Source organism: Chroicocephalus ridibundus, chromosome 2 (genome assembly GCF_963924245.1).
Source record: "Chroicocephalus ridibundus chromosome 2, bChrRid1.1, whole genome shotgun sequence".
NCBI classification, from domain to species: domain Eukaryota; kingdom Metazoa; phylum Chordata; class Aves; order Charadriiformes; family Laridae; genus Chroicocephalus; species Chroicocephalus ridibundus.
Window position 1 is genome coordinate 93,266,921 of NC_086285.1, and position 25,216 is coordinate 93,292,136.

A 25,216-nucleotide genomic window follows, 5' to 3' on the forward strand; every position below is an offset into this window, starting at 1 on the left:
TGGTTAGAGAATTCAAATTCTTGATCATGAAGGCAAGATCTTGACAACTGTGGGAAGATCCTCTATAACTAGAACTTGGCTCGTGGTTATAAAAGGGGATGCCTGGAACACATGTTTCTGATCTTTTCCAATTTAGCTGAGCATTAATGAGTATAAGAAGCACATTTCGTGTTGTTAACTTCTTTGTTTAGTGCTTGTGAAATTATCAGGATTCCCATTTTCCAAAAGCTTTTCTCCATTGTAATTAGATTAACTCTGAAAATCAGATTATTTTATTTTTCCTAACCAGATCTGAAAATAAATTCAGATTGGTTTCAATTTGTCTGTATGGTAAAAATCTGGCTTAATACTATTTGGCTACTAATTTCTAATTCAATAGGAATCATATTCATATATATATATATATGAAGTAAAGACATTCTTTCTTCTAACATGCACGCCTTTGTTCAACCATTGAAAACATTTACAAAAAAATTTCTGGGAATGAAGCTTTTTCTCTCATGCTACTTTTCCTTTACATAAATGGAATTTTAGCTAATACTTGGTTCCAGTGGGAAAAAATAGTTTTCTTTGATATGCTGTTTTTTGCTTTAGAACAAATAGTAGCTATTGTTTAAAAAGTTAATGGTGTAAAAGAAAAACAAAGGAAAATTTTAAACAGTCCCTCTAGGCAAATGACATGAAAGACTTCTGCAAATAGCACACGTATTTACTAGAGATGAATCAAAACCTTATCGGCTTGAATCTTCTTTTGATTTGTTAACTACCATTGGGCTTCAGTGTGCAGCTTTTAACTGTATTTGAAAAATCTTTACCTTGTACTAATTTTGTGTACAAGTTAATCATCATCTTCTGTCGTTCAGCCTTTTACCCCACAGTGACTTAGTGATGTTTAGATTACTTTGGCTTGAGGGTGAAGAATGAAAAATTAAAGGGGTAAAAAATATGTATAGATATACTTGGTCAGCTTGCACCTGTTACTGGAGCAAAGATAACTTTTGTCTTTATACAGCTGGACTCTAATAAAATACGAGAAAGTGTGTTCAATTAAGTGGTACCCTGCAGATTGCATCTAAGGCTCCCAACAACTTATTTTTTTACCAAAGATACTGGGAAGATTAGAATCACCGTTAGGATGTTTTGGTTTGTTTTGTTTTTTAATTGGTAACAGCATAGATTCATTTTTTATACTCTAATCAGATAGCGCTGGTTTGATCTTATTGCAAGAATTTCCAGTTGGTATTATGTTACAGCTGGCACACCTGTCAGGTACACACGCAGAAATAAGTCAGGAACTGCATCAAGACCAGTTGGAAAGCCACTTTTGCACTGACAAATTTTTGTATGCATACTCCCCCCCCCCCCCCAATTTTTCTTCTTTTGCTTGAAAAGAAAAAAAAGAAAAAGCCACAGTTTTTGTCCATAAACTACGTTCCAATTCCAAGTTCAGTTTGCTAGATTGTTACAGGCTGGTTTTACCAAGAACCAAAATAAGCCTAAGAATGCGTTGCCTACTCAGGATTTTTCTCGGCCCCCCAAACTGAATATCTTTTTAATTTAAAGCTCTAAAGTTTCAATCTATCTGAGGTGTGCCTATTTTTTGTGAATTTAGCTAAACAGTTTTTCTCTGCAAAACATCAGTAATCTAAAAATGTTTTTAGCAATGATTAAAATACTACGTAAAAATTTTAGTTACAACCTACCTTACTCCCAAGGATTAGGTATATGAACGAATTCTACCTTAAGTTTTGTATTTGGTCTCTTCTGTGATGTAGATCCTACAGCAATAGAAAACATTGCTGAACCCATTTCTGCAGGTCAGAATGCAGAAAACTAGCTGTTACTTATGTTTATTCATCAGATTTTGATGGAATCAGACTCCGGGAATCACTCAACAGGAGACAGTATTTGGTTTGGCAGCTTGGTGGTTGACCTCTTTCTGTTCCTTATAAAGTATTTAGCCTTTTCATCCATCTTGTCTAATAAGGGGTCAACAGTGTACTCTAGAACTTGAAGTCCTGATGTAGCATTTACTCTTTCATAATTTATTTTTCACTTCACAGGGATCACACTCTACAGCCAACCATATGGAGGAGCCTTGCTGGATGAGGACAAAATGTGAGCAAACTCTTAAAATATAGAATAGCTGCAGTGAGCAGACAATTGAAACTACTAATTCAATAAGCATGTATGTTGTGTGCAGTAGATGTTATGACGTGATAGATGCAATTCAGTTCCACTGAGTGAAGCATTTTCTCTAGTCTGGTGTTTATATGTCAAGACTACTGTTTATATCAGATACAGTTGCATTATTGTGTAGCGAAAATTACTGAATTTACACTGACTGCGCTTTACAGAGTGTTTGTGAGCATGCCATGAAGTTTTCAAACAGGTTAAATGCTTTAAATGCTTGTCAAGTTTTTAAATTTTAATTTTCTCTAGAGGGGGAAATATTTGCAAAAGCTTCACTACTATTCAGACTTGAAACACACACTGTGTTCTGTAACTCACGTATAGTTGTGTAACTTAACACATCATCTTGCTCCTGTTGTCTAATTAGATATTCACAGTGTACAAACATGGTGTTTGCAAACAGGATGGAGGTCCTAATGTCTGGTGTTGTTTTGGTAAGAAGCTGGCCCTGAAAATGTTTGGGTTTGGTGAGTTATTTTTCCCCACTGTGTTTTCATTATACCATTTTGCTTTGTATCCTAGAATGGAGAATGTTCGTCAGTGTGGGGTAGCACTGTGTATCATGTTGGGTTTCTCTATCCTTACTGCGTCCATTGGAAGTGCCATAGTGAAAGACAGAGTATCTGGCACAAAACGCTTGCAGCACATCACAGGCCTGGGTTACAAAACCTACTGGCTTGCTAACTTCTGCTGTGATATGGTATGTATCATGTGGGGAAGCATGTGTTCAGGTGTAAATTTTTAGTTTGTCTTAAAAAAGCAAAAGGAGATATGGTTACAAAAAATGTGAATAAGATTTGAATTGTGCAGAGCAACAGCTCTTGGCTGTCATGTTAACAAACATTGGGACACCATTCCTACTTTAATACTGTCAGATTAAATTCTTTAAGGCAGGGATTGTGCTGAATTGTAAGGTAAAGCATATGCTAACTTTAGGTACCTACACTATTTTATAAATAAAAGGGATCTGGCTAATCACCCTAGACAGAGAGAATCTTCCACATAGCAGTTCATAGCAAGAGTTTCTGTGCTTTGAGTTGCCACTGGCAAAATCTTTCAGATTATTGGAGAAGCCTGAAGACACTAGTCAGTTATATGTTTTCTGTTGGCGAGTAATATGAGAGATACTCATAACTGGTACCTTCTATTTCTGGCAAGATAGACAGTAGAAAATATTATTTATGAATTCACATAGACCTAGCTCAGAAATAGGTGAAGTCTCTGTCCTGAATGTTTATCTTTCTCACACAAAGTAATTTCTACCATTGTTAGCCTTACAAATAGTATTGTCTACATGAAGTTCATTAACAAATCTGAATATCTTCTCTTCTTTTGAAAATATCACAAAAAATATTATTTTTCACTAAATCTTACCCTTTTAATCAAATGTAGAGACAGGAATGCCACCGAAACCTGACTTTGTCAGGTTGGATTTAAACCAACATAGTTAAGTGAAAAATGAATTTTTGCTTACCTTCTTCAAGCCTGAGAAGTTGATTTCTGTTTAGGCCAATAAGTAAAGGTGGTGAAACAGAATTAACTTTCTCAAGTCACTGCTAGTCCCCAGTCACTGATTTATCATTGGCTGTGTATTGGAGCTCGTTTAGACTCCATTTAAGCAAGAATTCCACAAATTACCTTCAAATATCTTTTTCAAAGGTGACTCTTTAAAAATGAAAATTAAAAATTTCTCCATTAAGTGTGTCTATATATATATATCTGTGTGTGTATATATGCGGGTGTGTGTATATATACATATGTAAGGCATACGTATATGTCCCTTACTGAAAGGCTTTTTCATAACTCACTCGCAATAAGGCTTGCTAATAGTATTAGTTGAGTGTTTGGTGGGAATCTGAGATCGGGTCACCTACGTCTGGGAAAAGGGATAGAATTATTATTTTTAAAGAACCAGGGAGCTGTGCTGTGCTTCTCAAATAACTTGGATTGGAAGATTGGTATCAGAGGCAATAGTGAAGGATTGGAGTCACCTGGATTATTCCAAAGTAAAAAGATTCCTGGCCCTGGAAAAGGGACATAAACTTTCTGCACCTTGCTTGACACGTAGGGTTGTGGAAGGAAGGGCTGGGGTCTAGCACAGGCAACACAAACATGAACTAGCATGGTCAGGAACAGAGATTTTTGGAACACTCTCTGTTCTCATTCAGACTATTCCAAATCTGAAACATTAGAGCTTCATCCATTCATGCTTGAAATCAGGATTTTCACACTTGAGAAAGTTTGAAGTTAAGAGCACATTTCTCCAAATGTTATTTACTTGGACAGTCAATCTTTGTATTCGTTTTTCTGCCATGTCAGATAAGAGGACTTGGTTAAAAATTCGGTCCTTCATCATTCGGTTTCTCCTTGTGCAGCAAAGTCAAGTCCTCATTATTTTCTGCCAATCTCTTCCCTTCAAAATGTTCTCACAAATTCAGCACAGTACTGCATGATCAATCATGATCTGGGAAAGAACAGACACTGCTTTAAATGCTAATTGTGCTGCAAGATCATTTAGGGACACTGAACGCATGAATATATGAACTGTCAAATTTGAAATCCCTCTACATATTTTAAGTATTACAGGCTGTGTCCTGTATTATTGGTAGCATAATCTTTACTAGACCTGCAGAAGTATTTGATTTATGAAATTGCTGTCATGAGAATCAGGCTATTCTTACTGTATTTATACATGTGAATAATATTCTTTACAATGTTCAAGAAATGGAAAATGTTAAGTACTAAGAAAATTTCATGACAAATATAGAAGTTTTGTTCAGATTAAGCTTCTGTCACTAGAGGGGCAAAATTAAAGTTATTTTATTTGTGCATGCCCAACTTCTATAACACACAATGCTTTCAAGTTAAGAGTTCTACTAGAATTTAATGTTTAAAGTTATTTATTTATTTCTAGAAAAAAAGTCCCAGTCTGTTGAAACATACTGGGACTCAGATGCTTTGTGACTTCTCTACTATATTTTTTTAAACAGCTCCAGGATAACTCAAAATTAAATCTGTGGAGTAGTATGGTATGATATTTGTATAAGGCACTGAATAAGGTACAATGGGAACAAGATGAGAACATTTCACTCCATTGCTCTTATCTTAAAGAAATGTCTGTCTTCCCATTGGCAAAGAAGTGATGTCCTTTGGTTTAATTTTTGACAGGCTTGCATTGTACTTCAGTATGAAAGTCCAGTTTTGACAGTAAAGGTATTGTTCTTCTACACTGAATATTTAGTCAGACCTTGATTTGTTGCCTCTATTGCAGTTGCATCTCAGAATCTCAGTTATATTAGGATAAGGTTAAATATTATATAAGTAGAAATGGAGGCAGTTACCGAGCTCAGCCCCAATGCACAGAGCAAGCAGACACTGAGAGGAATTAAGCACAGATTTTCACATTTTGCCATTGCTAGTCGCAAGCAGAACCCATCTGTCTTGAATACTTGGAGATGAATCCCCTGTACCAATCACATCCTCCCCCCCTTAAGGATTTGGTTACCATTATGTCAAGACAGAGAAACTGATTTCCCTGCTGCCTAATGGCTCTAACTCTTCTAAATATTATGTCTGTTCCCATTAAAAGTTGTCATTTTCTTCATCAGCACACATGGTCCTTCATTAAAGTCTCTTTTAAAATTGTATCCTTACTACTCTCCCATGACTGAAGCACCAATCAGTGAAACTGCTATTTCTGAATCCAAGACTCTGTATTCATAGTATAATTTGATGTTTTGGAGCAACAGTCCCATACAGACTCATTATGTGGAAGAGTGAGCTTGTTAAATGGATGTATTGGAAAGGTCAACAGAAATGGCATTAAGGGGAACATGCTGTAGTCAGATTTTATTTTGTCAGCATGTTTCACATGTATTGTGTAAGAGGGGCAGTTTCACAGCAAGTGTGGACTATGAAATCTCAGAGCTTTTCTGCCTTATTCTTCCTAATTTATAGTGTAATTATGTTGCAAATATGGAAAAGTTAATTTTGTAGATTATGTAAAAATGTAGAGCCCTTCTACGCTAATTAAGCCAGACCAGTAAGAGATGTTCACCTGCTAAGTGCCTTTTTTCTTCTGTTTCTAGCTGTTTTACATGGTTCCAGTCACCCTGTGTATTGGTGTTATTAGTGCCTTCCAGCTATCAGCCTTCACTTTCCGAAAGAACTTGGCAGCCACTGTTCTCCTGCTGATACTCTTTGGGTATGTGATTGGAAATGCTACTATGGAATTATAGCTTCTAAGAAACAAACAGAAATCTTTAGACTTGGTTTGCACCTGCTGCTGGATGCATGATTTTCTCTCTTTGGAAATGATTATGATTCAGCAAAAGATATTGAGAAAACAGGCTGAAACATGAGTTGGAAAGTTGCACGCAGAAGGTGGAGGGAGATTTGCTCATGCATTTAAAAAAAGAAAAAAAAAGGAAAAAAGAAAAAAGAAAAACAACTGGAAAGGTGTCAGAAAAATATTCAGCCTGTGTAATAATCATTTGCCGGTAGAAGCTGATTGTATGTTATCTTACAGAAAATGAGGGAATAATAGCATAGTCAAGTCAGAATTTCAGTGCTTAGCTGTACAGAATATCACCAAGAAGGTAAGAAGTGGCTGACTTTTATTACAGTTCTCCCCATTTTCTGTAATTCTGTAATTTTACATAGCTACAGGAATTTATATTTCCAATGAGAACTCTGTCCAACATTGAGTATTGGGATAGTTGGAGATTTGTCTCCAAATAGTACTGTGAGAGAGGGGAAAGTCCTCCAATATCACCCTCTTGCTTAGTTTCACATGAAAACACAGTTATAAAAAGTTAAAATAACTGGTCAGAGGATTGATTTCTCTGTAGAAATAGGGCTGTTGAGGGCTCACTCAAACTAATGGTCTGTCTATTCTGTTCCTTTAAATCTTCCTGTGTACAGTCTGAGGTGATGTGAGAAATGCTGAAGATGAATAGTTACAGGATAAGCCGTCACAAATGGAGTGATGCACTTCACTCATGAGAGAGAAGTGGCAATATATTTATTGATATAAAACAGCGATTTAACAAAATTTGGTAGTAAATGCGACTGGTTTATCAGGATTTGATGGCAAGGTATACATGGTAGAAAAGTGTCAGCAAGACCCTGCCATTGAGTCATCAGGTTGAGAGAGGACCCCCTTGCTTCCTGAACCCCTGCTCAGAGAGGCGTCTGGGTGCAGCTGGAACCAGTCGTAGTCCCAGATGTGGTCACTGGTGTATGTCTAAAGGATTATATGTTCACAATTAATCTAAGATATTATCTTAGTGAAGCATCAAAGTTTATCAAGCTATTAGTCACTTACTGAGGAGCCGTTGCAGCAAGTAAACTCTCAAGCTCAAGGGGTAACCTTGAGAGGTGTCCCTACCCAAAGGGATACCCTGGTATGCAGCCCTCTGCCCTGCAGGAGAGCTCAAAGGGCTCTTATTTATAGGGGTAAGATGACTGACTCATAGTTGATTTGCATATCAACCACAGTATCAGTACTATGGTTAGGTGGGCACATTGATCAAGTTAGCCCTTGGCTATTGTCTTGTTTTCTGTCTTCCCCCACCCCCCCCCCCGAATCCACTTTGAGCCATCACAGCTAGACCCGCCCATTATGACCACCATGGGTGGCTATTGCTTGGGCAGGGTTATGGGAGATAAAGGTCAGGTTGGGCAGGAGAGGGACGTACACTCTCACATAAGCATTCTGAGCAGAAGTTTCTTCCTTATCTCAAGCAAGTAATTGTTGCTATCTTTGTAGTGGGAAATGCATATCTTATGAGACAGATGTTTAGATAATGAAATATAACTGCTCCATGAGAGAATCAAAGGACCTTCTGCAAGATCAGGACGTGTTCCATTCCAGGAAGAGTCTCAGAAAAACACTTTAAAAAAAAAACTTTACTGTTTTTCATCTTGAAACTGTTTTCGAGATCTCATGTCTCCAGCAACTCCTTTTTTGGCAAACTGTTTCAGTATCTCTGTAGCTGGATATATTCTTAGAAATCCCAGCCTAAATTTATTTGGAGACATACTTCATAATTCTCCCTCATCAAACATCTTTTACGAGCCCAAACAAGCCAAGTCCTCTCTTGTAAAAAGGCCTTCCCATTCCCTGGGTAATTCTATTTATCATTTTTCCCTATAACTTCAGTTTAAGCTCATCTTTCCTGGACACGAGTGGCCAGATTAATATGTAATATTCTAGAGGTCACGATGCCAGGATCTTGTAAATAACTCAGAAATCCGAAGTTCATACTTTTCTTGTCTCTGTATCATTCTCGTCTTCATTTTCCTTCCTTCCAGACTACTACCAATTGATTCCTTCCAGTTAAAGGCAGAAATTCTTATCAGTCTTGGTGCAAAGACTTTATACTACTAAATCTCATCCCTGTTTTCTTTTTTTTTATTACCTTTTTATTACTCTTGAATCCTTCTTGTAACCCAGTTGCTGTGACCCTAGCATAAGAATAACCATCTATAGAGATCTTAGCCAAGCAGCAAATGACCCATAAAGTATGTACTTGTACATCTGCTGAAGTCATGACATGTTTTCTGTGGTGTGCTCTATAGGCTTTGGTCCTGTCCACGGCGTACTACTAAATCCCAGGTGCTAAGAGTTATGCTGGCATCATTTGGACCAAAATGTTGAGTTAAAGACTGGGCATTTCAGAAGAAGCAAGCATTGACTGAAAAGCTGGACTGTCTTCTTTTTTTGCTTTTTTTTGCTTTTTTTGACTGCAGATGCAGCTTAAACATCTCAGCGCAATCCCTTCTGTACTGTTCAGCTTTGGCTGACATAACATATTATAGTGATTTTTAACAAGAAGGTCTATGTATTCAATGTGTATTAACATGTATTAAAGATACAATAACTGTCATTCAGTAAGTTTAACATCTCTCAAGGACACTGATAAATTTCAGAGTTGCCACTCTTCCCATTCTACCCTTTACTCAACCTGACTCCACAGTAAATGTGATGAAGCCTATTGCGGTCATTTTATCCTTCCCCTGTACTATGCATGTAACTCTCATTTATCTGCATTCCATAATGCATTTTTTCCTTTTAAAATTTTATTTTTCTCTTCAGGGTACACTTGTGCAGCATTTCTGATCTAGAATAAAGATAAAAATAGCCCAGTTATATGAAAAAGTTAAACTATGTGCCAGAAGGGGGTGTGCTTGAAAGAATAATGAACAATTTCCTAGTGTGCTACTTTAAAGTTGATTTCCTTTAAAAATGTAATGGTCTCTTAACTAAACTGCAGTTTCTTCCTCTTTTAGCTGATAGCAGAAGTGTTTTATAGTGCAACTGCTTAAGCACTTTTGTCCCAAATGCTCTATCTTTGATACTTGAAAAATAACAAATTACAGCTGAAGCTGAAGGAAAAGAAAGAGTTAGGATAGAAATGTAGGCATGCCTGGCAGCTACTTTAAAGCCTGTGTTTGAACATCATGCAACTTTAGTATTCCAAAAGTCCTACTCATTTCTTAGCAGCTGTAAGCAAACAAATCAGATTTTGCTTTCATTTACAGCAGAGTAAAAGGACTCTAAATCACCGCTCTTTCCTGAGTTGTTTCCAAGCATGGACTTGTCTTGAATTTACAGTATTGTAATTTAGAGCAAAATTTAGAACCGTGATTTTGTTACATACCTGAAGGGAGAAAAGATTGGATGGTTAAGACTGGCAACAGACCCTGAAAAGTATTGTGTAATCTTGAATACTTAAAATCTTCATTTGAGACCCAAACATTAAGTCATTTTACCTTTATCTTCTTGTAAAGTGAGGATAACATCACTATTACTTCACAGCAGGATTTGAAAGTCTGTTTCTTAAGGTAAAGGATTTTGGTATTCTTAGATGAAAAAAGTTCATCTGTAAAGTACACAATACTGAATGTAAAAGGGACTTTTATGGCTCATAGTTGAATGAGTATAATGCAATGAAGAAGTGAATTCACAGGTTTTTTTGGCTGATTGCTCTTGCATTGAGCTCACTATTAAACAATTTTATATATATATATATATATATATAAAAAAATACTATATAAGAAGTATTTATATATACAGCTCTCTCTATATACTACATATATACTTACCATCATGCAATGGTGTATGCTGATACTTATGCTCCTGCAGCCTATATACTATTTGTTTGATAGATATGTCTTGCACTATGTTGAATGGAAAATAAATTTCCTTTACATGACATTCATGCTCATCAAATTACCTGGGCTTTTTTTTAGTCTGTCTAGGCATAGCCTACTCTTTATAAAAAAATATGACTGCTCCGTTTTGGATAGGCGTCATTTGACTTGCCAGAATGGAGGTTGCCTTCCCTTCTCCTTTAAAGATTTGCATTGAAAATGATGTTGCTATGGACATGCTGTCTTATCATCATTGTGCTGTCAAGTACCTATGCACTCATTTTTGAGGCCTACTACTCTACTAGCTGATAACATGGTTTAGGTAATGACAATGATAACATGATCTCTGTCAAATTTCAGTTCTCAGATACCGCTGGCACAAATTTTAGTTCCAGTTCTAGGATTAATGCTTTGTTTTCTCTGTTCCTCCTTCCTTCCCTCCTTCCTTCCTTCTCTCTTTTTTGCTCATTCTCTCCTTCCTTTTTTGTTCTCTTTTCTTTCTATGAAAGCCTCTAAGAAAAGCTGATTGCTCAGCATCCATGATTTAAGCTTCAAATATTTGGTTTTAATTTTATCTCTTTCTTAGAAGCTTGTTAAGATGCATGGTTTTGCAGTCATTCAGAGATCAGGGTTGTGAGCTTCCTGGAACAGTGAAAGTAAATATATATAGTTTATAATATGCAAAAATGGATCATATCTGCCCATCACATGGCAGTAGCTATGTGTACGTATACAGAATCATAAGGTAATTTGACAAAGAAAATATAACCTAAATTTGTCGTTCGTTGTCAATTGGTCAAAAGAGCTGTTTGCATACCTTAAAAATAAGGAGTAACTATTGGGTTTTTTCCTAGTATGATAACTGCTTTTCTTATTTGTGATAATTTTGTTTCTTTAAACTTTTAGATATGCAACTTTACCATGGATGTACCTTGTATCCAGATTCTTCTCAAGTTCAGATGTAGCTTTTATTTCTTACATCTCCTTAAATTTTGTGTTTGGCCTATGTACCATGCTGGTGACTCTCTTACCTCGGTTGTTAGCTATAATTTCCAAAGTGCAGGTCAGTATAACACCTTTGGTTTACGTTACTCATACACGTCCATTTGTGTATGTGTTTGTCTGTACATACATGTATGCTTATACATATATGTATGTTTATACACACACACGGGCAAGGTTTTTTCCAGAAGAAAAATTTGTGGTTTAAACATTCATGATTTTTCTGTCCTAGTGTGTACCATATTGCTTGTTACCATCTTGAATTTTAACTTCTTAATAACAATAAATAAATAAATAAATAGTGCGGTAATAATGGAAACAGTGTTAATTGAAACCTTGACATTTTCCAGACCATTAAGTTGTAATTGGCACATAATGGGAGCTGTTCTAGTCCATTGAATAGATTATATGCATTGTAAAATGTGTTTGAATAATATTGACATAAGAGATAAGCTGCATATTCCTAGGATCTGTAATGCACTGTATGAATAGTAATACGCATTATCATTCCATGTATGTAATTTTCATTAGTCATAATGGTAGTTAAGCAGCTTGACGGAGAAGAGATTCAGAATGTGTATGAGTATCTGAATATCTATGCATGTACCAGGTCAAAACTTGATGTTTGGAGTCAAATCTGGATTACATGTCACTCAAGTTTGGAGGGAGATTTGTTGTTGACTTGGGTTTAAATTGGTGATTTAGAATTAATTGCATTCAAATATTAAAATTTTAAGTAAATAGAATGATCATGGCCACATCTGTTTTGTTGCTGTCTGTGAACCTTGACTAAAATTAGAATCCGAAGGCCCCAGACACTCTAAAATACAAGAAGAGAGGAACCCTGCCCCAAAATAGTTCACAATGTGCTCTTCTGGAATCAGTTCACCTTGACTAAGAGCTGAATGCTGTATCCAGCTATGTAAGTGTGCTTAATATCCTGTTGGAGAAAGCTAATGTTTTCCTTTCTTTTTTCTTTTCCTTCCCCACCCTCCTCCCCTTCTGAATCTTAATACAGAGTTTTCAGGACATCTACAATATCCTCAAATGGGCATTCATTGTATTCCCACAGTTCTGCTTAGGCCAGGGTTTAATAGAACTTTCCTACAATCAGATCAAGTTTGACCTGACCAGAAACTTTGGAATAGATTCATATGTGAGCCCCTTTGAGATGAATTTCCTGGGCTGGATTTTTATAGAAATGGCTCTGCAGGGAACACTACTTCTTCTTTTACGGCTTTTTCTTCATTGGGATCTCCTACAGAAACCAAGGTGTGTTACCATTTGTATTCTGCCATAGTGGACACTGAACTAATTTTTAAAGAAAGAAAATGGTGGATTCCTTTGAACACCTGAAGATAAATACTTCTGATAACGTGGTGTACCTGAATTAGTGGAAACTGGAGAAAAAATACAAGTAGTTGCTCTTTCCCTTGAATTCTGTTGAGATTTGATCTTCAAGCTTTAAGGGATTGCAACTCGGGAAGTAAAACAAAGTTATCCAGAGTACAGCGATGTCCAATTTGCTATGTGTCATTTGTTATCAACTTCTGTTTTAGGGGTCAGTGTTCAATTAACAGCATGGCTAGCCCTTCAGAAGATGTTGATGTAGAAATGGAGCGACAGCGACTGTTTGGTGGAAGAACTGGTAATGATCTCCTCCTCCTGTACAACCTCAGGAAGTGTTATGGAGGTTTCAGTAAGAAGAACACAGCTGTGGAAAGCATAAGCTTGGGAATACCAAGGGGAGAGGTAAAGAGGTCTTTCTTTTCCTTTCAGAAAATAACACTTCATTCTGAGCAATTAGTTGTTCAGACATACTCAGGATGTCTACAATCAAAGATCTCTAGGTAGTGGTAGAACAATTTCAATTGTAGTAATTTCTGAAAATCAATAACTGGACAAAAGCAGAAGCTGTGGTGGTGTTTAAGAAGCAACTGTTCACTTGGTTTTTGGCTTACAAAGTCATCAGAGTTTAATTTTTTCTTTTTGCTTATCTTTACCAAGTTACTGGTTTATAGGCTAACATAAAAACCAAGTAGATAATATAGCAGTTCAGTGTCCGAACAGAAAGCCAAGAATACCTAGCTCAATTGTAAACTGTGGACTGAATTGTGAATTTGTCACCAAGGCAAACTCGTAGTTCCCATGCTGAAATCATCACAGTGTATTTTAATATACCATATAATATACTAATATACTATTTTAAAAAAACTGAAATTTAGCACTGCATATGGTAATCCTAAAGATTTCAGAACATCATTTATTTATTTGGGTTTTTTTTTCATGATTTCGATGCTTTTGGGAATTGCAGATAGTCATTTCAGAAATACTGATAAGGAAAACACTCTTCTTGGTTGCTGATCGCAAATTGGAAGATATGAGAAACTAGTGCATGGCAGCACAGGTCCAGCGACGTCCTGCCATTTATAGATCAATTGTCGAGTGACTGGGGTAACCAGGAGGATGTCATTGCTGATTAAAGACTATTTATCAATAAGAATGTTCATGAAACAAATATGTTAAAAGTGATGAAGTGCTATATGTAGACTTAATACGAATCCTGTCCTAGCTTAAGCATATATTAATTGCAGCTAGGGGTCTGAAATAACTGTTCAGAGGCAGCGTGTGTCTTGGCTGTTCAGTGTTCATTTACTTATACAGAGTGAGGCAGCTCATGAAAACCAGAGAAATACTGACTCTATAGACTGGTAATCAGGGCTCTCAAATAGAGCTTGAGATCCTCTGGTTCAAATCTAGCAATTACTAATAATATGGATAAATAATTCATTTAGTTACAGGGTAGGGTTTTAAGTGGAGGGCTATACTAAATAAGTAATTTTTAGGGATTGGGGGTAATCAAAATATTATATATATGGTTTTTTAGAAAACTTATTTTCTGTGGGAAAGGGAATTTGCACATACAGTATACCCATATGCAGTATCTTACAGACATATAGTAAGAAATATGAAAAGGGGAGAAGATGTCGAAGAATTAATGTTACGTATTTCTTTCAGTATAGCAGATTGCTTTTGCTCCTTTTTTTTTAAATATTTTTTAATCTCTGTTAGTGTTTTGGACTCCTGGGAACAAATGGAGCTGGGAAAAGCACAACATTTAAGATGCTGACTGGAGATATCATCCCATCTGCAGGACGTGCTGTTATCAGGACTCCTACAGGGTAAATAACACAGGGTTTGATCAGAATAGTGCTAATTGATAATGCCAATGATCAAAGACTCTGCGCATCTTCAGTCCTTTATATTGGACTCTAAGGACATTTTTTGTTCCCTTTTAAATGTATATTGCTTTATTGCTGTTATATCTCTGCAGGAAGGCATTTTAGCATTATTTAATTCCGTCTGACAGCTCTGTTAATTGAGAATAAACTTGTCTGGTAGCAAAAGAGTAGGCTTTAGGAAGCCTTAACAGAGAGCCTTTTAAAATTGTAGCAAAAATCTTAACATAGAGTATGTCCAGATACATGAACGTATATCCCCCATGCTAGCGCTGCACTGAAAGGTTTCCAGGCTTAGGCTGATGAGCAGTGCTTCAAGTGCATAATTTTAAAATGTGTTCTGACAGTTATGTCCTTCAGAGTCATTAATTATTACTTGATCAATATGCTATGTAATTAGGCAAGGAGGTAGTGTTGGTGATATTGAGGCTAATGTTGATGGGAGTGCTAAGTGAATAATGTACTTTTTGGGTTAGATGTAACCAACATTTACCCTTTTTCCCAGCAAAATTGGAGGGGAAGTAGTTATTTTTTAGTCGGGCCAAAATAAAATGTATATGTATATTTATAAATGTATGATGGGCTAGTTAAAAATTTTAAAACTTCTCTTTTCCTAAATGATGTCTATTTCAAATTATGTGTTTTGGAGAAGGACAGGTGAAGGGTTTAATTCAGAAAATTTTAAAGGAAGCATTTAGGAATTTCCAAAATGACAGGTTAGATTTCTTCATTTTAGAAATTAATTGCTTTCATATGTCAGCATTTGCTCACTTCTTTACAAAGACAAAGATCAGCAGATTTAACTTCAAAATGTAGAGTAGTTCCAGTCGTTACAAAATTTTCTGGAACATTTAGACTTCTTTTGAAATGGACACCATCACCACTACCAATCAGGATTTTACTCAAGTGTGTTTTGTTCAATTTTGTCATTATCTTTCATAAAAACTTTTTTTCAAGAGATTCAGTGTAAAAATAATTTGATTACAAAGAACTCCTAAAATGACTATCAAATAATTGTTAATCATGAAGAAGGAATGACTAAAGAGATTTTGCAAAAATTATTCTTAAGAGACTAAGGAGTGATACGAGTGAGGTTTTGCAGTGGTTATAGAGAATTTTAGACGGTTGTTTTCATTTATAATTTCCCAGAACAGAAGACAAAAAAGTGCAGATATTAAGCAACAGCAACAATAACAGAAGATATTTAAAATTAGGTAAAAATTAACATTTGATGTTCTCTGGAACTGATGGAATGGTTTGTGCCAGGATATCATGGCAGTCAGAATTCTAGCATGAGTCTGAAAAGTATTTGAGATCTACATAAATAAAATAATCTGTAATAATTTCTGATAAGATCGTCCTCAAGGCAGTATTTACACTCCCAGGTTTTGTTTAGATTTTGAGGGATATTTTTCTATAGATTTTAATGGGGCTTGCCTTTGGTCCCACCTGTGGATTCATGGATTGCATATGACTTTCCCTTTACAATGTGGTACCAGATCTACATTTGTGAAGTTATTTGATCTGGTATGATAATTCCAAAATGTTAATATTCACTTGAAAGCAAATATGAAGTTATAAGAATATATTTCATCACCACATGTATTGGCACTTATACTATGTTTATAGATTACATGGCTTATTTTATCAGAACCCCTAAAGATAACTTTTTGAAAAATCACAAAACAATTTCACAATGCCCATATTCCTTTTACTAGATGTGTTGTTATGTACCTATGGCTAAACAGATAAAAATTCTTCTGAGGTTTACTTTAGTACGCTACTGGCATTTAACAGTATGTTAAATGCCCTTGCAGCACATGTGTGCTACTTTCATTTCCCCCACCACGTTTTATAAATCCATCATGAAAGCATACCTTAAGATGCAAGTTTATTTGCCATATACTAAAATATAGGTAGTGAAAATTGATACATTTAGGATGCTTGAGAGGGAGCCTTAGACATTTGCATTTAAGTGTCCAAAATACCCTTTGCAACATTAATTATCACCCTGTATCATGGTGGTGTCAATCCAGGTTATGGATTTTTATGTCCTCGAAGTAGCTGAAGTGAGTGTAAAACCCATATTCCCAAGTTTTCAAAACTTACCACTAACTTCAGAAGGCAAAATCAAGCAAGAGCTGCAGTTACACAGTAGCTAAACTTGGGGAAAAAAACAACTTTGAGTCTGGGAGAAGAGATTTATGTCATTCCTGACTTTGTTCCTTGATTCATATTTTGGCAACGTGGTGCACTGTGTTGCTGTACTACTGAAAATCACTAGGGGGCTCTCGTTGACTCCTCCATAGGTAAGATCATAACCACAGTAAGTCTGGAGAACCCTTCCTCAAGAGTTGAAGAATCACTAAAGTTACTCATCCCAGGGACTTTTAGGTCGATTGATTTATATTTTCACCTGCGATAAATGGAGGAAGGGGGATATTATGGGAAGAAGTCTTCTCCTTTTCATACTCCAGTAGTGTGCTGAAAAGCCTGGTACTCCTTGCAGAGAGGAAGAGAGTCAGCTGAAGAAAGCAGTTGATGGACACAGCTGCAGACCATTTGCTGCACCACAGATCTAGATTTCTTTGTTTAAAATCTGTGTTGTGAAGCAGCTTCCATAGAGACATTACCTCTGATAGTAATTCCTGATTAATAATTTGGGCAGCAGCTAGATGTAGATTCCATCTTTGGTGAGTTTGACTGGAAGGAACACAACTTTTTGTCCTCTGTGACCCTGAAAGGACAGGATACTATAATTTGATGGATCCTTTATGATGCATATTTCACGATCAAATAATGAAATGAGTATGCAAAATTATTATTGTAAATATTGGAGAACCTAACTGATGTAACTCCATGCAGATAATCCTTAATTCATAATAGTTTGTTTCCTTGAATAACTATGCTTGAAAGTTCCTGGTTTTAAAAACAAAACAAAAAAAAACCCCAAACAAAACCATATATACATTTTCCTGATTGCAATTTTAATCCTTTCACTGAATTTAAAATGAAGTCAGAAGTGTCTCTTTGAGGCAGGTGCACTGAAAACAGCCTTGAATTTTGTACTTTTAGACAAACACAGAGGACTAGAAATGGAAGATGAGCTTTTTCAAAAGTGCATGTTGAATTGCAGAGTAGAATTTTGGGAAGTTCAACCTAAAACATCTTGGATATGCATGGGCTTATATCGAAAGCGCCTCGCACATTGATTGTAAGTTGTATTCAGGGAACTCCTGCTAGAGTCTCAAAGAAAATAAGAAAAATGCACTTCTGAGCAGCAGCTGCCTTTTAAACAGGGCAGAAGAGCAGATCCACAATATCTCCAAGTACTTATAAAAGATTCGTTGGCCTCTAGGTTATTTGTTTGTTGAATGTTTAATACCACAAAAAAGGAGCTTATTCCGAAGAATCTGAGAGAAAAGTGTGTCTGTTTTCATAAAAGCTTCATAAAATGCATAAAAGCTATAAGTTATGTAACAGTTTTCAGTATCACTGAGGTTCATAAAATGGGGTGTTATTAAACAGGAATGTTTATTAAATGCTAGAGCCAACTTCATCTCTTCTGCAAATCAGGGTTTCCTGGCATTCTTCTTGATGGGGGCATTCTTTTGGGAAAGGAGCGGCTTCTGATCTGTTTTTATTAATCTTTTCTCTTTTTGATACACTAAAAATTAAATAGATACTTTAAATTCACTGTGTGCCTAAACTTTGTATCTTACCATTTACATGGAAATTGCACATTTATAGTATACAATCTGAGCAGTCTGCCAAAAACCTGTTGGGTTTTTTTTTTTTAAATTTTCATATCCTACTGCAAAAAAATGTTTTTAGGCAACTTCTAACCTTTGCAGTCCTGTTCTGGTTGTAACTGTGGTGTGATAACGATAGTCCGGTAAAATTATCACCAACAGCCAGTCTTGTGAAGGTAATACCAAAATGCCATTCACATGGGATCTTGCCTGTTTTATTATTTTGTGTGCTTCATTAACATTGCAATTGTCAGTGACATATCTGTTGAAATGAAACAGAAAAATAATTACCATATAGACAGTGTGTCTCCATATTAAGGATATTAGCAGCCCCAATATTAAAGAGTGCCAAAGGAAGAAGCAGCATTGAAACAATTACTTTGGAAGATGTGGAAATAAAATACTGATGCTGAAGTACCAGCAGTCCCTCTCATAAAGGGCAGAAATACTAAAAGCCAAAAGGAAAATTACTAGAAAGGAGAGTATTTTAATAAATTTACTTACCTGTATTTATAAAGTATGGTGCCATAAGACAATAGGAAACTCTGGCTTTTGAACAACATCCATACAAAGGAGTTACCAAGATTAAATACGTGCAATAGTTAACTGCATGGTCTGCTTGACATTTACAAGGGGTTTTTGTGTTCTCTGTAGCACAGCTGTTCCTCTTTAAGAGCACAAATGGACTCAAATTATCTTATGCTTAGCTCTACTGCCATAACTAGATTGCCATCAGTGCATGAGCTGGCTAAATGAAAGCTAGTGTATAAAATTATAAACATTTTTGTAGTTACTTTTTCTGTCAAATAGCTTGAAGAAGTAAGGTCTGTATTAAATATGTACTAAGAAAAGCTGACTCTTAACAAGGTGGTAAAGCAAAGGAGAACAAAGTGAGTCCTCATACTCTTTGAATCTCTGCTAGGCTGATGTATCAGCAGATATTGTACATCTGTTCCACTTTTTTTTTTTTTGTGTGTGTAGCTTGGCCATTCTTTGTTTTCTTCCCCTTTCCATATTTGTGTCTAAACCTTCTTCATTGGCTCTGTGTCATAAAGCCTCCCTAAACTTAGAAGGGCTAAACACAGCTTGGAAGAGAAAGTGTCAAAATCCTTTTAAATGTCATGTCAAGGTCAATGTAAAATAACGAATGATGTGACTAGTGGTTTATTTGCCTTTTTGGCACTCTATTTTTTGTAGTCTTTGCCGTTGTAGTTTGCTGAATAGAGTTGACTTTAGGGCAAAGTCTCACTTGCAGTGGGGCGCATAGAGGAAGAAATAGATTAGACGGGTGTTGTCTTGTTCATAAGTTGCCCCACTGAGTCCTGAAGCATTTGGCAGTCTTCCTCCTGTAATGAAATTATCTCCCATGAATTTCATCTTCCTCCCGCACAGAGAGATTCTCCATGACAGCAGCTCCCCATCCCATTTGAATTAAGTGTCAGTCTTCTCAGCTGTTGGCCTAAGACGTCATAGGACCAAAGAACTGCTTTCCGAAGAGGGGAAAGTTAAATATTTCTTTATAGCTAGAACTTGGACTCTTTTGATAGTTATGATATTCAGCTTGATAAATAATTAAAAATGTAATTCAAATAGCTTTACTTGAAAGGCAGAATAAATTTACATCAATATAATGGCTGAGATAGCTGTTGTTACACCGTATATCAGTATAATTAGTTTAATTATAACTAAGCTACAGTTAAATTAATTATATTTTAACCTTGATTTTTTTATATTGTTAATTGAGCATTAGTATGCACCAAATTGAATGTGCAGTTAAGAGCACAATGGAATGTCTAACTACTTTTGCAATTTGTACATTTATATTTCATTTTGACTCATTAATGGAATTTATATCTCTACAGAAGCCATTGTAAGTACCATATATATCACTGCTTTTATTTTAACTGCATTCCAATACTGCAGAAAAAGCATACAAAAGACAAGCAAAGTGCACAGCAGAGTCAATAGTGAAACAATTTTTCTAAAAACAGCCATAAGGCTGATATTGAGGGTACTAAGTTGTCTCCAGGACTTGAAACCTAGGCGTACCTTTGAATGTCAGCCCACAGCTATCTGTAAGCTATGTTGCCAGTAAACACTGTAACAAATAAAAACCAAATCAAGTCTTTGCGATAACCAGCCTAGCTTTCTGGAAACTGCAGGTCCGGTTCAGGTGGGAGAAGGCAACAGGTTTTGTCCAGCATCATTCTCACTCGTTCCAGTGTTTCCGTTTCTTTTCAGTGCCCAGGAAGGGCTTTCTGACTGGAGCGCCCCATGCCACCCCAATGTAGCCTTCAGGGCTGGAATCAAATTTCAGGGCTTTCTTTCAATGCATGAAAGAAATGGATCGATGTAAAAGGCCTTAAAATGATCAGTGGAGGAACAGCTTTGAATCAAAACTTTTATTCACTCAGAAATTAGATTTTTATCCCTGGTATTTTGCAAGTCTGGCAAATTTCTTTCATGACTAGTACAAAACTCTGTAAGATAAGAACTCCAAACTTATGGAAGCCTCCTTGAGTCCTGGATTTCTTTCAGGGTGATTTGCACCAAAATATTATTATTCTCACTGTATAAATGGAGACCAAACCACATAGAAAGGAATGGAATACAATATCTTCCATGCTCCAAGTGCTAGACTCTGCTGGTTTTTTTGAGGATGCCGTACATTCTATTGACCTTTTCGGAAAGTGTACTAGAAATGTAATTTCGCAACTTTAAAATCTTGTTTAACATATAAAGTTTTCTGGACATGTTCTGTTGTCTTGGGGTTTTTTGCAGCTGTTCCACTTTAAAGGAAAAATTAAATAGTAAGTGAAAGTATTGACCAAACATAACAATATAGTCTAAAAATGAAGTCTTCATTAGGAAGGATAAAACTCATGTTCCATGTTAGTTCTATGTTTTAATTTGATCAGGATATGTAACCAAAGAACCAAAGTTACTAACAGAATTTAAAGATAATTACTGAGTGTTTTTATAATGATACAGAAAGTCCTGTATTAGTTTAAAAGTCTCGGTTCCTGCCTATAGTTTTTAGATATTACACTAGAATTCATTGTGTCTACTGTACTACGGAAAAAAAAGGCTGAGAGGGTGAGGGGTTGTAATCTGTACTTACATGTGCTTTCTCTCTTTATGTATAAAACAAGATGATTTTTTTCTTCCTGTTGATAATATGAACAGCCTAATGAGCAATGCTAGCATGTTGATAATAAAAGAGCAGAAAACAAATGTCTGGTTTTTCCTAGCTCAAGGAAAAAAAAAATATCAGCATTTTGCTGCATGCTGATCTATATTTCAGAAAATATTAAAAAATATGTTTCCAATTTGATTCTGATTACATCATGTATGAAGATGTTTAAGGAAGTAGAGGATTATAATTAGTTTAATGAATGGCATCAGATTTTTTTTTTAAAGGGAAAAAAGCATTTACAGTATATCGTTTAGTGAAAAAGTTTTCTGATATCATGCCATCGCTACTTGAAACATTCATTTCATTTGGACACATGAAAATGAAATCTGAGAGATTAACTGAATTTCAAGGAAAATCAATTTCCAGAGATGAGGGGAGATTTCTGTTGTAAGTTATGTACTATAATTAAAAATTATGCTGTTTTTTTCTTTCACCTGTTCTTTTACTATTCAGAAAAAGCTTAGGACCTGGCTAAATAAAACTGAAGGGATGTTCTCCAGTTTTTTGATTTGGAAATCTACTCAATCATATTGCTCAGTCTTAGAATCCTCATATGTTGGGTTTTTTGTTTTTTTTTTTTTTCTTCTGGTCAGATTATTTTCTGCTTTGACAGATACAGAGAAGGAAAAAAATTAGGTCCATGAGTTCTTTAGTGAATACATTAGAATCTCTTTATTAATGGGAACTCCTTAAGTGTTCAAGGTCAGCACTAATGGATAAAGTTGCAAGATAAGACCAAACTGAGTAAGAATATTAAATGATCCATTCTCATTGTACTCTTCCTTTATGAAAGCTAAAGGTCAGTGGGTGGCATATTGTTCATCTAAGGCTGTGTGCTTTATAGAGGAAGCACAACACTAAAATTGTATCTGTACAGCTACCACTGGGGCCACTGATGTGTTTTTATTTCCTGACGCAAACTGAGTAACTATTGTCTTATATAGTTCTAACCAAAGAACATTAGATGCCTGTTATTTTTTTGCAGCCATGCATACTTATTTTTTGTTCTTCATGGTATGGACTCTTTCCAGACTAGATGTATCTTATCCAGCTACAGGGTTCATGCTGAGTGAATGCTCCTGAAATTACCCCTGAGTGAGATTTGTTCTCTTGTGACTGAACTTGGCATATTACCAAAAGTCCAGTCTCTTGTTTCTCTGAAGACAGCAGCTGCACCAAAAGGAAACCTTGTTAGTGTGTCTGAATCTTCCTTAGTAAAACAAATCTCAGACATCTCTGTGTTCAGCAGCATCTAGATAGTGTTTCACTGTTGGTCGTGTCTCACTATGTTATAGTTCATTAAATAAGGAATCCACTACTACTGACACTTTATGCAAAAAGATCGACATCCATCTATATCTTATGGTAAAGATGACCTTAAAAATAATTTAATTTGATTTAGGTATGTCTGGAAACTGAGCTGGTAAAAATTCTGTATATACTTCATTTAAAATAACCTATAAGGGGATATAAATTAATGAGGAAGTACTCTTCTGGTATCCTCTTTCCCCTGTCACCCCCTTTCTTTTTTTGCCAAGTCTTTGTCTAGAAAGATGTTTACAGGCAGTTAACTTCCTTGGCACCATCCAAAGCTTCAAAGATACTAAAGTTTTATAACTTTGTTGTTAAAAGCAAAGGACCATTCTAATTAGTCCCCAGCAAGGTTTGCCATAATCATGATAATTTATCTTTTGATAGCATTAAAATATGTTTTGATGCTGTGGTTCATTATGTAAAATGCAGAATTTGTGTTTTCTTTTTCTCCCCAGACTCCTGAATCTTGTTAACAGGAGATACATATTTATATTTTCACTACTGCTGGTATTTGTAGATCCTGCATTTAATACATTTACTTTGTGTCTAAATGATTAATCATATATTTAGTTCTCTTAACCAGAAACGTAGAAAACCACTAGGGGGAAAACCATTCTGTTACTCAGAACCTTTTAAAAACTTTTTTCTTTCAAAGCTCAGATTTTTTTTTTATTAAGTATCTTAAAAATTTTGACAGGTCTTTTCTGTACATGTAAATTAGCATCATTGAATGTTGAATTAAATGTTGGAATAAATAGGATAGATTTAGTGTCATTATGGGTAATGAGACACCCTTGCAATCAAGCTTGCTTCTTAGCAATGAATATAATTTCAAGTAATGCTGCACAGCTACAAAGTGATGGCCAAAGTCTCTTAAATCAGGATAATTTTGTATTTTTTTCCCTGTATTGTCTTTTAACCTACTAGGCTTCAATATTCTGTGTTTTGTTTTACCCTTGTTTAGAGAATGCATGCATGTGTATGTGCGTGCACAGCCACACAAAGAACACATAGCAACATTTCCCTCTCTCTCTCTAACTACCGCCCCTTTAATATTGAATGTAATGCATGCGGTAGGGTTTTGAAATATGTCTTCTTAGAGCAGGGTCTACCAAAGAGATGAGTGAGGTAAACCTGGTAAGAATTAATTCTCACAGATCTGTCCTCCTCCTGCGTTGATCTGTTCACCTTGACACGCACACCGTTAGAACAGTGACGCATGGGTGGCAGTGCTAAACTGAAAGGGACAAAACGCATGCATGGCGTGTGGGTGGTACTACGGTAAGGGATCATAGCAAAGAGATTCAAACTCATTTACCTATGGAGTTGAGGGTAAGTGTGTTTGTCTTGAAGACTGTGTGTACTGAGGGTGAAACCCCGGGCTGTGGGTTTTTTAAACAACGTTCAAGTCTTCTGCTTTTTCTTTAAACAGGTCTGAAATGGATATACTGTCCGCTAGCTCTGAAGGCATTCTCATTGGCTATTGTCCACAGCAAGATGCCCTGGATGAACTTTTAACGGGTTGGGAGCATCTTTATTATTACTGCACACTGCGTGGAATTCCAAAACAGGATATCCCTAAGGTAACTATCCAGAATAGATTTGCAGGGGGAGCTGAAGCCAGGTTGGGCTATGGAGTTTATAAAACAATTATACTTTTTTTACATGAGAGAATATCTAATATTTCATCTTAACTGCTTTAGTAATAAGATTTTTAATTACTACTACTTTACTTAAACCATATGGATTTTTTTTCTGTCTGTTATGCCAGTTCAAAACACAATAATGTCACTGAAGATAGTAAAATAACACTAATGCAAATGAAATCTCAGGCACAAAAACTCTGAAGGAAATGAAATTTATGAATGGTTCAACACCTTCATTATTACACTTGGAGAACTGTGAGGGAACACGGCAGGTTCTGAGTCATGCACCTATGAAAAACTCTTCTTCAGAGATGGGATTAAATTCTGAAGGGATTAAAAACTGTTGAATGATTATATAAATAAACCAAACATCTGCTGAGATGACAGCTGTCGGGACGCTGCTAGTAAACGTCTTAAACTTCACAAGATAACGGCTGTATTGCAATTGCCTACTGGGAGCATCTCTAAAATATTCCAGCTGCCATATCAGGCTTGAGGCTGTCCAAAGAAAAGAGACCAAACCCATGTCAGAAAATCTTAGAAGAGTTTACTAGCATAGATGATGACAATATCTGTGAATGTCACTGAGAGGCTTTGAATTTGCAGATACAGGTGTAGCTGTGCTGACCAGCAAACAGTGCTCTGTTTCTGTAATGAGGCAATCAGTCAGCCAATACCAGAAATGAAGTACCAAATGAATGTGGGGGGGGGGTTCTG

At 36.0% G+C, this 25,216-nt stretch overlaps 1 protein-coding gene across 1 annotated transcript in view; it reads left to right on the forward strand.

Moving 5' to 3' along the window:
- ABCA13 (ATP binding cassette subfamily A member 13) overlaps positions 1-25,216 on the forward strand; it is a 194,277-nt gene that overhangs the window by 140,536 nt on the left and 28,525 nt on the right. Inside the window, exons 42-49 of the mRNA XM_063323974.1 lie at positions 2,064-2,118; positions 2,716-2,893; positions 6,282-6,397; positions 11,257-11,413; positions 12,371-12,624; positions 12,912-13,104; positions 14,425-14,534; positions 24,286-24,436. Coding sequence (XP_063180044.1) covers positions 2,064-2,118; positions 2,716-2,893; positions 6,282-6,397; positions 11,257-11,413; positions 12,371-12,624; positions 12,912-13,104; positions 14,425-14,534; positions 24,286-24,436 — 1,214 coding nt within the window. The remainder of the gene's footprint in view (positions 1-2,063; positions 2,119-2,715; positions 2,894-6,281; positions 6,398-11,256; positions 11,414-12,370; positions 12,625-12,911; positions 13,105-14,424; positions 14,535-24,285; positions 24,437-25,216) is intronic.